The following is a 14,214-nucleotide window of genomic DNA, read 5'->3' on the forward strand; positions in this document are numbered from 1 at the left end:
CCCGTGATAAGGAACAGACGGTAGAGGTTGTATCACTGGAGTGTCTGTTCCAGGAGGACTGAGGCGGCACCTGAGCCTTGAAGACCGAGAGCTGTTGTCGACTCCCCACTCCCTTTTATTATTTTCCTCCACTTCCCATCCCCTCTCCCTCAAATTTCTTTTTCCTCCTTCTCATTCTTCTCCATTTCCTCCTATAAGATGGACTTGCCCCAAGAGACTGTGATCCGGATTTTCCTGTTGACCATGATGTTGACCAGAGCAGTCTGTTCCGGCGAGAGTACCATGGAGGTCGATAGAGGTTCTGGAATGGGTTCTGATGATAAAGATGGAGGCGTAGTTTTCCAAGATCAACCTAACCAACAAGCAAAGGCGAGTATCAGAAAACGATCCGATAGCATTGACCATAGAAGAAATTGTGACGGATTGTTAGCTGAAGAAAACTGTATCTGTAGGCTCTGTAACAATGTCATTGAAGATGGGTGCATTAAGAAATGCCAATCCAGTTTTAATATCCATATGGACCGGCATCCATTGAGTGACTATCACTCCTTAGTGGGTAATGTGTTAAACAAAACAGATTGTTGGGTATGCTCTCAAGTACCTCAAGGTCATAGCAAATCAGGGCTAGTGCCATTTCCTTTAACGATAGGGGAGGTACTTGAGTTAAATGGTGGGAGACCGGTGGACAGGAGGTTTAATATCTCCAGCCCTCCTAGTTTGAAGCTCCACCAATACCATGTGGATAGGTCCCTATTATGTTTCAACATCTCCAATCCCAGAAAGCCGGGAAATTGGGAAGTGTCATGGAGTAACCACACCATGACCTTTTCGCATAGAGCAGATAGAATGCCTACAGATACAGAGCTCGTACGCCACATAGCCAGTAGAGGAAAATCTTTCCGGTATAGGTACACCTTAGGAAATAGGATTACGAGAGTTGGAGAAGTATCACCAGGATACTGTGCACATATCGTACAACCTGATACGTGTATTAAGCAGATGGAAGAATTAGGGTTAGGAGATTTCACCTGGAAGGTGTGTAATATGGTTATGTCCTTCTCCGTCCCATATGTTCTCCCCGATGATGCATATTTCATATGCGGGAGAAAGGCGTACAAGTGGCTTGCCCCAAACTCTGAAGGATTGTGTTATATTGGAAAAGTATTGCCTGAAGTAATGACTGTAACACATGACAAAATGAAAGACATATGCCCAAGCTCCTTATACTCACACCCACTAGGAGCACGTTGTTAAAAGGCACCTGATAGAGAAGACAGAGCATCCGGCCTCTGATCTGATAAGTGAATCCACCGGGATTCAATTCTTAATCGCGTTAGATTTCACCCGCACCGCTAGAGGAGTGCTGAATTATAAATACATATCGGCGCTCGCAAATTTGTTAGACAATATCACTGAAATGTATGATGACACGTTTAGATATACGGGAAGGGAACTTCAAGCTTATAAAACAGAACTGGTGCAGCATAGAATGGTTCTTAATTACCTCACAGCAGTGACAGGCGGATATTGTGTTACATTGGCAACACAGTACGGCATGAAGTGTTGCACGTATATCACGAATAGCACCGAGGATCCGGTCGAGGTCATAGTCCAAAAGATGGACGATATTCTCCAATTGAAGTGGGAATTTCGCCGAAAACACAATCTCACTCTTGCTGCTGTAGGTAATGAGCTGACTGGTTGGGTGTCATGGTTGAACCCGCGAAATTGGTTCTCCGGTTTGGGAGACTGGGCTCAAGGAGTCATAATGGATGTTGGGAAGTTTCTCCTATGTATCTTAGGTGTTGTCATATCCATTGGCTTGATATTTAGATGCGGTCAGGCTTTAATGAAGTGCAAACACCGTACCAGGGTAATGAGTTTGAGGAGTGAGGAAACTGTAATTAACCTGGATTTGATTTATGACCCAATGATAGAAACAATGATGTGATGAAAATGCGATTTCTACGGTCCGTTTCTTTCACCTGTTTTTCTGGTTTTTCTCCAAGATAAAAAGACCCACTTGGACGAGGAAGTTGACAAGACGCTATACAGACAACGGATAGACCAAAGAAGAAGTTTTGACCACTTGAGATATGGACATTTGATGAACTTTGCCATGGATCCCCAGTTTCCCTAGAATTCTTAAACTTACGCTAGCCCAACATTTTTTGTAAATCTAATGGCATTGACAAAGCTTTTTGCTCACACCTAATGGGCAACACAGCGCAAAGAAGACGACTTTCAACTGATACCGAACAAAACTTCAACCGACAGATGTACATTAACCTGACATAGAATACCACCGCATTTACCGTAATTATGTCTTTTCTTCATTTCCACAACCCTCAGGTAATGACACACATAGTATAGGGAATACAGGCACAGATATCAGCAATCACATATTCCCCCATTCATGTATCATCAACTAAAATGTGCTCCCCATTTTGTTCAAAATCCGAAAAGAGCTCGGTAAAGTTTGACAGCCCATCCACAGACCCGTACCACGGGATAAGAAGGAATTCAAATGTATACTTCGCAATACCTCGAAGCTTGATTTACAACACGTACGGCACGATGATACATGACCCCCAAAACACGGATTCATACACACATGCTTCAGCTATCTCACTAGGTCATACCCTCTTTACACCTACTCCTCTCTCCTCCCTTACCCAACCATGGAAATGAATTAACCCCTAACATATATTTTTCTCCTTTTGAAATGTTTTCAGGAAGTGGCAGTTATTATTGACTGCCAAAGGGTGGACTGTCAAAGTCAGAAAAATATCTCTATGCACACTACCATATTTGCACCTCACACAGGTCCGTGCTGCGCATGCGTACGCTCTCCCGTACGTGCGCATACTCACAGTCGCGGGCACCCGCAGGCGCATGGTATGCGTATTTACGGTAGAGTTTATGTGGTTGTAGCGTGCGACTCAATCGTAACATATTTTCAGTAATAATGTATTTTGTAGATCATGGTCCCTTTGATAGATTCTGAAAGTTTGGTTAATATAGAATGTTTATGAACAGAGGAATCCCTCTTTGTTTGATACGAAGGGTCAGACAGGAGTAATACAGTGGTGTTTAGTATCCATCGGAAGAATATTTAATTAGAAATATTCCGGTGTTGGTTTGAAGCAGATCAATCGCTCGTGCGAATAGTTATGGACATAAGAAGTTTATGAACATTTACTTTATTTGCACTTTATTACCCATGCGGCGGGAAACCCAGTTTCCCTCCCACCTGAGCAGTTGGAAATAGTCACAGCCCACCTGTATGAATCAACCTATGACCTTTTGTTATAATGCGAAGCCGAATTCCTATGTCCAATGAACAATGAGATTGTAGGGACCATTGAATTGTATTGTGTGTGGGGCATAAATAGGCAGGCCGACCATATCCAACTTCACTCTCTTCAACGGTTCTCATTGCTGATAATCGGGAGCTGGATATCGAGGCGCATGCGATCGTTCCCCTTGTGCGTAAGTTTTCTCCGTAATCATATTGTCTTACTGTGAGCCATCTCTCTCTCTCTCCATCTCTCTCTCTCTCTCTATCTCTCTCGTATTTTCCTTTAATAGTATTGTATTGTATTTTCTGTGTAGTTTATCTGGTTAGTTGGTTTATGTTATATTGTAGTGTATGCTTTGTACTGTGATTCTTTTTGCAAGTATAATAGTCATAATACATATAATAGGTTTCGGACCCTAAGCCCAGGTATCTGTGTATTCTTTAAGGGTTAAGTATTCTCTGAGCGTCGGTAACGCTCAAGCAGCTTTATAGTTAATCAGGTTACACCAGGTTGCACTTACACTCTGTCTCTACACTAAGGTATACTGTGTATCTCACTGTTAAAGGTATAGATATAAAGGTTTAACGTTGTAAGCGTCTGCACCGCTGGTGATCTCCTCGTGGTCCCGAGCGTACGCTACGCTATAGCGAATCATCACGTTAGTCGGCAGCCAATAGCGTCCCTGCCTGTGATCACTGGGCCGTAAGCGAACGTGACGCTTGAGCGTCTCGACTACGGTTGAGCGATCGCTACACAACTTGCGTACCCTTACGGTACTTCTTACGTAGATAGCGTACAGTGTTCTTAGACCTCTTAAAGTGTTTTATATACGATAAATATTTAGCTTTATCAGAGGTGAAGGAACATGGTGAAATCAGTAAGGGGGAATGTAATATACTGCAATAGAATATAAGGAGAATAAAACAACAAATTATGCAAGGGCTTAAATCAGGAATGGAAAAATAATGCTATGGATTGTATGAGGGTGGGGGGGCCTAACTTACTTAGGGCCTTGAGGTCTATATCCACCTCTATTGTACTGCATGTAAGGGAAGGGCATACTTACCTACTCTCCCGGATTCTGCTGGAGATGCTCGGTTTTTCGGGTAGTGCCCCGCAGCCCTGGAAGAGTGGGCACCTTTCCCACATTCTGCCCACTTCCTAGTGAAGTGGGAAGAATGGGAAGCTAAATAGGGCAAAATAGCGTAACGGGCGGGGTCTAACGACGCTATTATATACTAATCGCTTCATTGAAGCCCCACCCCTATGCAAATATTGCCCAGTCGCAATATTTTCTCATTCAGTGGGTGGAGCCTAAGAACGCAATTGGAGAAAAGAAATGTAGGCAAGAATGGGGATGGGTGCACCAGAATGGTGGCTGTGACATCCAAATGTATTTAGGGGGACAATTACTAAGCAGTGATAAGAGTGGAGAAATGAGCCAGTGGAGAAGTTGTCCCATCAACCAATCAGCAGCTCTGTATAATTTTATAGTATGTAAATTATTGCTGTTATTTCAGTGCGGATTGGTTGCCATGGGCAACTTCTCCACTGGCTCACTTCTCCGCTCTTATCACTGCTTAGTAAATGTCCCCCCTTAGTCACACAACGATTCCGTCTAGATAAGAGTAGTGATGGGCAACATGACTTCAGGCAGAAATCTAACCTACAGTACAAAAAGGCTGCACATTGCCCTTAATCTCAGTAATAAAATTACAAGAATATATTTAATCAATGACAATAATCGGTGACATCCGCAGCAGTTCCTCCCTCTGATTCCTCGGGGGGCTGCTGCTTTGAAATGTGCAGTCTGTGTGCATGCCTGGGACAGCGATCCCACACGTGCAAACAAATGAACAACCAGCCCAGGCTACCAGGGACTGCAGCTTCCCATTCCAATCACTCTCTCTGCTAATTGCAGTCTAAACACCTCCCCCTGGGACTGCCTGTGCGGCTGTGATTAGCAGGCATCGCTTTCAATGGGAAGCCACTGCTAGGTATTCCCTGCAGGTGGTGGATTTTACTGGACGGGGGGCCTGCAGTGCTGGATTTAGTGGTCAGACCACCCCTAGGTACAATATTATTGGGTGCCTCCACATACTCCCCGCAAGCTTCTGACAAACCTCCATCCCCTATAGCTACTTGTTTTTTTTGGCCTTTTGCGGACTTTCATTCTCCCAAGACTCCCCATGATATTAACCAACCTTCCGCGCTCCTGGACTGCACTTGCCCCCACTATCCAAATAGCGGCGGCTGAATTAGGACAATGCAAAGCTCTGATGCAGGGGGACTACTGTGCCACCCCCAGCCAGTGGCACCCCTAGTCATGTGCCTCATGTGCCTAGTGGAAAAATTTAGCATAGGACCCTAGGTAAAATCTACCACTGATCAGCAGGCATTACAAGAACTTGGACTATAAAGCAGGATGGAAGGTGCTGGAAGCTGCAGGTGAAGGCCAGGAACGCCATACTGTATGAGGCCTTAGGATCATCTGCTGACATCACTGTTATAGAGGCTGCCATATCATTCCTAATACTAGACTGCAGTCTCAAGACAAAAACACACAGCAATACTCCATAAGCACAACGATTGTGTTGTTACTGGAATTAGGCAGAAAGTCTGAAACTGCAGGATGTTCCCCTTTGAACTCCTGAAAATATTTTACATTCTCTTGGTGTTAATGGAGTTACGAAACATTCCGACAAGTGCAGAACATCTACGTTATGTTCTGTGCAACACTCCCAAGATTTCAATACTTCACTAACACTTGGTTCTTCTGGGTATCTATTGGCTTTGGTTTACACAATATCCTTTTGCAATGAATTATTATATGTTCTTGTGTTCTACAGATATTTATACCAATAATTCATCCAATTTTATTTTGTCAGAGCCAGAACAGACATGTCCTAAATAAATATTTCCTAATCTTTGTTACAACTTTGGGAACAGAAAGCTCTTCATATGCTTCTTTTAGAGGGAGACGCAGCTAACATTTTAAAGCAGTGGTTCTCCAGCTGGATGCCGCTGGGTACTTTTTCTGACTTTGTCAACAAGAAACTTTTGGCGAAGAGGTGCTGTGGGGAAAAAAGGCTGATACTCTAGGTTGCTGTAATTCAAGAAAGTTTGGGTACCACTATTCTATAGCATGGAGACGTGGACAGTAGGGAGGCCAGATCCCGGGATTTAGGCCCAAAAACAGCCGGGATTCAATCTCGGGATTGGAATCTCCAATCCCGGGGATTGGAATCTCCAATCCCGGGGATTGAGGGATGAGAGTTGAGAGTTCTCAGGACGCTCAGGCGCTACCCAGCTTCCGGCTCCCCCTGCGCAGCGTAACCTGTGACTATGAGGTCACGCTGCGCTGTCAGCAGCCGCTGAGCCGGAAGGTACAGCGGTCTTCACCCGCTGCCTCCTCCCGGCTCTCCCTGCACTCACCCGCCACCTGCTCCCGCTCTCCCTGCGCTCACCCGCCGCCTCCTCCCTCCTCCCGTGTGCAGCCGGCTCCCCCTGCACTCACCTGCCGCAGGTTTGTAAGTGTATTTATGTATGTGGGGCGGGTGGGATGGCCGGACACAGTTGAAAGCCAATCCCAGGTATCACGGGAATCCCGACATTGACCATGTTTTAATCCCGATACCCAGGATTGAAAAAAATGGCCCGGTATTGGCCTCCCTAGTGGACAGGTTATGCCCATAGTAACCAATCAGCTGCGACCTATCATTTTATAGAATGTACTTGATGAATGCTAGCTACAGATGTGCCTTCAGTCATAAACCTATCTTTTCTGCGCGATAGGATGAGAGATGCATGGTGCAATTTAGATGCTCCACCACATAGGCAAATCCAGGTTTCCGGCCGGCTACCCTGAAACCCACCACCTCTTGACAAATGGCTCAAATTATGACAAAAATAGCAATCGAATAAATTACGATTACTAGAGCTGCCGCCAAATTATGCAGTTTAAGGGACAGAGCAGAGCTGCAAAGTTTGCTGTGTGTGTGGATCAGAGTTCTCAATCAGTACACTGGACCAGAGAATAGCTACCAGGAAGAAGAGACAGGAGCCTAACCATGAGGTGGGAGAATGTGTGCTTAGAAAGTGCAGTACTGGTTCTATTATGTTTGTGTATTTATGCATTTATTTATTTATTATTGTATGTTTAACCTTTTCCTGACCACTTATTTATATTATTTAAATATTTGATACATCCTATACTATAGGCCATCTATACTATAGTGTTAAATATTGTTACTGTATTCCATTCAGTATCCAGTGTATAAAAAGATCAATGTGTACATTAATGTCCAGAGTTGTTATTAGGTTCTTCTACTGCTCCCCCAGACTCCCGCACTTGCTTCAATGTTCCACAGAGTGGGAGCTCATGGACTCCATTTGGAAATCTCCCCTCAAAATAATTTGCCACTGCACCGCATGTAGCAATTCCCAGACTTTCATACTTTTATTCTGAATTTAGCATCTTATTCATATTGTAGCTGCATCCAAAGTCACTTATAACATCCTAGGCACCTAGGATTAGTATTTTTGGCGCAGAGAAATTAGTATAAAATTGCAGATAAAGCACAGCGATGCGGGGTGCAGGTCACTCTATCCTCAAACGTCCGCTTTTAAACCCAAGTTAGGTCCTGCGTCGCACATTGCAGCTGCATGCAATGCGAGTGTCCAGGGTCGCACTCTGATGCAAATAAAATGAATATTTTGGACAAAATTGTGTGATGGGACGTATAGTGAAACTTACACACAAAAACCGTGGCACTCCAAACATGGCTGCTTGGCGCGATTTTTAGGAATATGTGGACACATCTGCAGTAGCTGTTTGGTTGCCATGGGCAACTTTTACCCTTATCAACTCTTCTGAGGCTTAATACATTTCCCCATTAATGAGAGGCACTGCTTTTAATGGTCATTAAATAATGGTAAACATTTGACAAAGTCTTTAAAAACATTATATATATATAAAATATATGTGAGAGAGAGAGAGAGAGAGAGAGAGAGAGAGAGAGAGAGAGAGAGAGAGAGAGAGAGAGAGAGAGAGAGAGAGAGAGAGAGAGAGAGAGAGAGAGAGAGAGAGAGTTGCCAGCTGCCCCTTGTACACATACTGTACATTGCATACCTCACATTTAATGTATGCAATCCAGTAGCTTACGGAGAATGACAGGCGTTAAGCCAAAGATTGCCATATCCCAAACTAGTACCTTTAAGCAGGAAAAAATATATATACAATTTTGGAGTTCTGTCAAGATTTACACAGTATATCCGTTGATATTGTTGCGACTGCTGATTACGGACTCTACATGCATTTCATCAATAGCCCTTCTGTTCACACAGGACCTTCATAAGGCATTTTGTGCAGCAGAAAGGTTTCACCGTTGCACCATGCAAAACAAAATAGCCACATTTGGATATAAAACAATACATCACAAGCTCAGTAAAAATAATTAAGCACCATAAAAAGTTCTATAAATCACCGTGAATACATAAGCAATGTTTATATCTAGGAAATTACTCATGGGCTGGTCTGAGCACTTGTAAGATTACACAGGAGGCTTTACACCTAATAAACAGAGGCTGTATGAAGGGATTCCGTTGCATCTTCATACAGTAATCATTTCATCTGTTTTCAGAGACGCACCAGAGCCAAGCGGACAGCTGTTATAAGTCTATTATCAGCCTGTTTTGGGAGATTTGTCTTATATCCACTGTGAGACTATCCAAGATTTACCAAAAGACAAAAAGGTCATTGTAAAAAAAAAAAAAAAAAAACAATTACAAGTTCTTTGGATATCTCACGAGGATTAGATAAGGATTAGAAATTTTACAAACAACCTGAGATCAACTGTAAATTAGGGGCTTTGGTGAGTATTGAGCATTAAAAATGAAATCTATCTGTGGGAATTCTTCTTTTGGACTGGATCTGAGGAACTCACAAGGGGTGAGGAAGTGGATAAACTTCAGGAGACATAAATCAGCAATTCAACTGAGGCTACACTAATCAGCCTTGAACAGGACAGGAGCTCAACACCTGGTAAAAAATTGTTTAGAGATAATTAAAGATCAGCTTTATAAGACTTTACCCTGACCAACCTCACCACAACTTCTCCAGGGCACTTAGAATAAATATATACAACGTAAGGGCAACCGTGTGTCCTGCTAATGGCTAAGCTGTCAGAGGGCATGATATCCATGTGCTATACATTACCCATTATCGAGAGCCTTCAGCTCTTCAATGCACACACAATGCATATGATAAGGAGCAATGGTGGTATTTATTACAGCTCAGAGAGAGATAAAATTGTGAGAGATAAAGTACTAGCCTATCAGCTTCTAGTTTATATTTTACAGGCTGTGTCTCAAAAATGACAGAAGCTGATTGGTTGGTACTTTATCTCACACTTATCTCTCTCCAAGTTTTGATAAATACCCCCATTAGTGTAAACTCTTACAATAACAATTAAATGGTCACTAAAAACGACAATTTAAGGTTTCAACATACCACAGCACAAAACACGCTTCTTAAAACCATAACTATTTTTAGGCATTTCACAGAGCCCACAAGCAGTAACACACTGCGTTTTGTGTTCTTCTGGCATAAAAAAAGGTTAATATTCAACTTTACACGTCAAAAAAATGCACTAGTAACCTGCAATGCGGCGACACCAGATGTTTAGCAGAACCAGTGCACTGTGTACCACATGCCTCAGTAATGTCACTAGTTCCTACTGAACTGTTAGGCTGAATATTGGATCAGCTCTCAAACTGGCACAGACAACAGGTTCAACTTAAGTGTTTGGGCATTTATTTATTTATTTTTACCTTCGTGGTGAAAGCTTCGGACTGTATTTGCACGGCTGGCTACACGCTCCTTCTGATAATCCATGGGGGGCTTGTCTTGGTGGTCAGCCAGCTGGGCCGAGTGCAGATGGTACAATTCCAACATGTAGTGAGGGATTACTGCGTTTTTGCCAGGGGTCGGACGCCTCTTCAAGCCGAACATGTTGAGCAAGCGAAGCTCGAACTGGTTGAGGATGCCCTGGGACTCCTCAGGAGACGCCCGGCCGGACTCTGTATATTTCCTCCTTTCCACCTCTGGGATAAGCCTGGTGCAGCCACTCAACAGCACCTGATAAAGCAGCAGGAGGAGCAGAGAACGAATCCCAGCTACCATGATCAACCTGACGAGAGAGGGGTAGAAATAACTAACTTATATGTGCAAGGCCATGTATATGGAAGCAGTATTTTACCCACACAGGATGGAACAGCGCAAGTGCCCAACATTTCAGCCCTAGCGTTATGCTCTATTACTGATATGCAGTGCATTTATACATGTACTAGGTTATACTAATACGATTATTATCACAGCAAAGTTAAACACATGTCCTTTTAACAACACACAATGCAAATAATAATCATTTCGAACCAGTATACATTGAATGGTTAGGACAGGGTTTATAGGAGTTGAACTGGTTCTTGGGGTGTCTTTGTGAACACCCCAATCCCTAATTCACATAAAATGATGAAAACAAATGTACCCATCTGTGAGGATTCCTCAACTGAATTTAAATTAAGCAATATAGATGCACATCACAGCCACAAATACAAGCGTATTAGAGTAAGACATAGGCAGGTCCATATAAGACTAGTGCGCTTCCAGCTGTCCGGATCGCTGGAGTCTGAAGAAGATACTTTACTAAGTAATGGGTACATGAAAAAGGGTCTATCGCTGGAACAGGGCTGCTTCACTCTCAGAGCTGGGAAGAAAACCACAGCCAGTAACAATGTTAATTAACCAAGCTTAACACCTAACTTCATACACATTCCAGCCAAGCCTAATGAACTCTGCTAAATGAGGCAGCCATGGCGATGGGACATGTCTAACTGGGACAGAAAAGGTTAATACTGCAGTCAATAAATGTGATCAGTGTGTTAAGCACATGCAGGGTAATACAGAATGACAGGGATGCCAATGAGGGGCTAGACTTCATCCCCCTATGAGGTGGTGGGCATTCCCAAAATACCCCTGCAGATCAGAGTAGAGGAGGTGATGTGGGAGCTGTCTGCACGTGTGATCACAACCTGTTTACCTTCAACAGAAGGTGTTGTGTCTGCAAGCTGCACAAGGTGAGACACCCACTGTACAGGTGTTAAAGTCCTAGTACAACATTATACTTTATTGGCCACTGGGGGAGGGGGATCAAAGAGGTGGAAGTACAAAACAAAACGACTTTAATCCATTCTTTGCAAGTACCTGGTCCACATTAATACATTGCTGCACGTATGATAAGTACCAAAGGGGTGACCTTCCTATTGATCATGTACAAGCCAAGGGCAAATATGCATTGTATAAAATTGCAAAAAATACAATATCCCAGATAGGCGTTTATTTCACATGCTGTATACAAATCGCGAGAAGCAGATAACATACAGGGTGCACAATGCATGCAGGGCAGAAGGGACAGTACCTGTGTGCCGCGTTTGTATCTGGATGAGAGTTTTGTGCTCTCTGTGTTTTTTCCACATCACTTGCTGTTACACTGTGTCCTCCTTACGGCTGCTGAGCAGAAGTCTGGGCTTATCCTGAGCACAGTCCTCCTCTTTTTAAACATACTTTAAAATCAACTTGTTTCCTTTTTTTTTTTTGCGAGTCCCAGCTGTTATTTTATTTATTTGTTTAATCCCGTGCAACAAAAAATAAATAAATAAATAAAAAAAATTGCGTCTCCTCCAAGTGTTCCCTTTGCAGACTACAAGGAGAGCATCAATGTTCTGCAGCCGTGAATGGGGAATCTGGCATAAGCATGTAAAGTCATCTCGGCATATCCAGGGGCTCTGTGCTGGCTGTGAGTGCAGACTCCAATTTCTCCTTCTCTATCCCATCGGCAACAGGCAGGGTTGGAGCCACTCTCTCTCCATGCATCCCTCACCTTGTTCTTTTCTCCACTTGCAAGTTGCAAGCATTTGTCTTGGCTATTTTTTTTTTTTTTTTGTAACTCCTCTGATGTCACTGGAACCTCTGCCAATCAGGAGCTCAACCACTTACAGCAGTGAGCTGGCAGGGCGTGAAGGTGAGCTCAGCAGAGTACTTACACTCATACAGACTCCCTACACTTCACATACACCCCTCCTTCCTCTTCTCCCAGCCTGCTAGGGTTTTCACATCTCTATAGAATGCATGCGCCACCTACTGGGCTGCTAGGGAACTCCACTATAAACTTAGTAACAACTCCAGATAAAGTTTATGGAATACACTAGCAATCACTAGTATGCTTAGTAATTGTTTGGATAATAGTACAGCAATACTATATGACGCCATGGTACTATTAATATGCCTTTGCAATGATACATGCTGCCTGGCATGCCCTAGATCTTTATTAATAGCCACAGTGGTAATATGTTACATAATATTGTGTCTTATTACACTTGCTACTATTTATACCTTACAAACATTTGCAGACTACAAATGCTATAATATTTCCAAGAAGGCTATGCTGAACAGACATTGTTTTGTTTGACGTCTGTTCTTCTCTCTATTATATAGGAGTCGTTAGGTTGACTGTCTGGCGATGCGCAGTGTTGTGGCACCCTACAAATAAATGGGAAATCCCTTAGCAACACTCATTTCGGAAAATGTTTTGTATTCCGTCTGTACTCAATTTAATTTCCAAAAGTTAAACTCCATTTTGAACAAATATTTTGCATATTCATTAAATTGCGGAGTGATTTAGGGGTCTATTCATGAAGCAGTGAAAAGTGTGGAGAAGTGAGCCAGTGGAGAAGTTGCCCATGGTAACCAATCAGCTGCTATATATAATTTTATAGAAAGCACTTTATAAATGTTACCTCAACACTGATTGGTTGCTATGAGCAACTTCTCCACTCTTTTCACTGCTTCATGAATAGATCCCTTAATACTGGCAGAATATAGCAGTGAGATATTTTTAATTGCTCAGACAAGATATTATTATTATTATTATTATTGTTGTTGTTTATATAGAAGGCATCTCGTAAGGCCATAGCATTGTACAGAGTAGGGAAGTGCATATTTAAGAATGATTACATACAAGCAAACAAAATGGACATACAGAAGGCATAAAACCAAAAGACAATCATGAAAGCTTACATCAGTGACCCGGCTAATGGGCCCTACACATTTGTCGATCCGCCACCGAGCTGCCCGACGGCGTATACGGCCGACAGGCGACCCGGCGACTGTGGGGGTGGGGGGGCAGTGACGGGGGGAGAGAAGTTTCTTTAGTCCCCCCGTAACCTGGCTCCATAGCAGTGCAGGATAATATAGACGAGATGTGTCTGCACAGTCTCACCTCTTAGATGGACGAAGTTTCATATTGGCCTGCATGCACAAGCGACTGGGCACCAGCGATGAATGAGCATGGGGCCACTCATCGTTCATTGCTGGTGACTCCACACTGAAAGATATGAATGGTTCATATCTTTCAGTAACATCGCCCAGTGTGTAAGGCCCATAAGCTTGGCATTAGCGATAAGGGCACGGTGGGGGCTGGCTCCAAATAACTCTGTGTCTCCCTGAAGGGCTCTTTGTTGTTTAATTGTGCTTAACCTTTTCGTGTGTGTGTGTGCTGTCACATTTACATTATGTCACGCAAACAGTGTGTTTCTTGTACAGCGGAGTGTTCCTCTTCACCAGGGGGCTCACTGATGGGGACTCAGGGCAGTGCACCTTCTCAGAATAGCAGGGCTGAACCGGAATGGGTTAATTCCATTAAAGGAATGATCTCCAATTTGTACTAAATTATCCCGCAATGAGAAAGAGATGCAATACTTAAGACAGACTGTTGATGAGTTTATGAATAGAGAGTCCCAAAACCAGCGTCTCAATCCCTTCCCATTTGTCCGCAAAAAAACGATCTCTGGCCCA

At 43.3% G+C, this 14,214-nt stretch overlaps 1 protein-coding gene across 2 annotated transcripts in view; it reads right to left on the reverse strand.

The window, feature by feature from the left end:
* BMP2 (bone morphogenetic protein 2) overlaps window positions 1-12,433 on the reverse strand; it is a 34,879-nt gene extending 22,446 nt beyond the window's left edge. The window contains exons 1-2 of one of the 2 annotated variants that reach the window (XM_063918586.1): window positions 11,780-12,433; window positions 10,134-10,492 (exon numbers count right to left, since the gene is read on the reverse strand). In XM_063918586.1, the coding sequence (XP_063774656.1) occupies window positions 10,134-10,485 (352 nt within the window). In that variant the 5' untranslated portion in view covers window positions 10,486-10,492; window positions 11,780-12,433. Of the gene's footprint in view, window positions 1-10,133; window positions 10,493-10,849; window positions 11,210-11,779 lie in introns of those variants that run through there. The other variant, XM_063918587.1, reaches the window with a different exon arrangement.
* Window positions 12,434-14,214: the final 1,781 nt, after the last annotated feature.

Source organism: Pseudophryne corroboree, chromosome 4 (genome assembly GCF_028390025.1).
Source record: "Pseudophryne corroboree isolate aPseCor3 chromosome 4, aPseCor3.hap2, whole genome shotgun sequence".
NCBI classification, from domain to species: Eukaryota; Metazoa; Chordata; class Amphibia; order Anura; family Myobatrachidae; genus Pseudophryne; species Pseudophryne corroboree.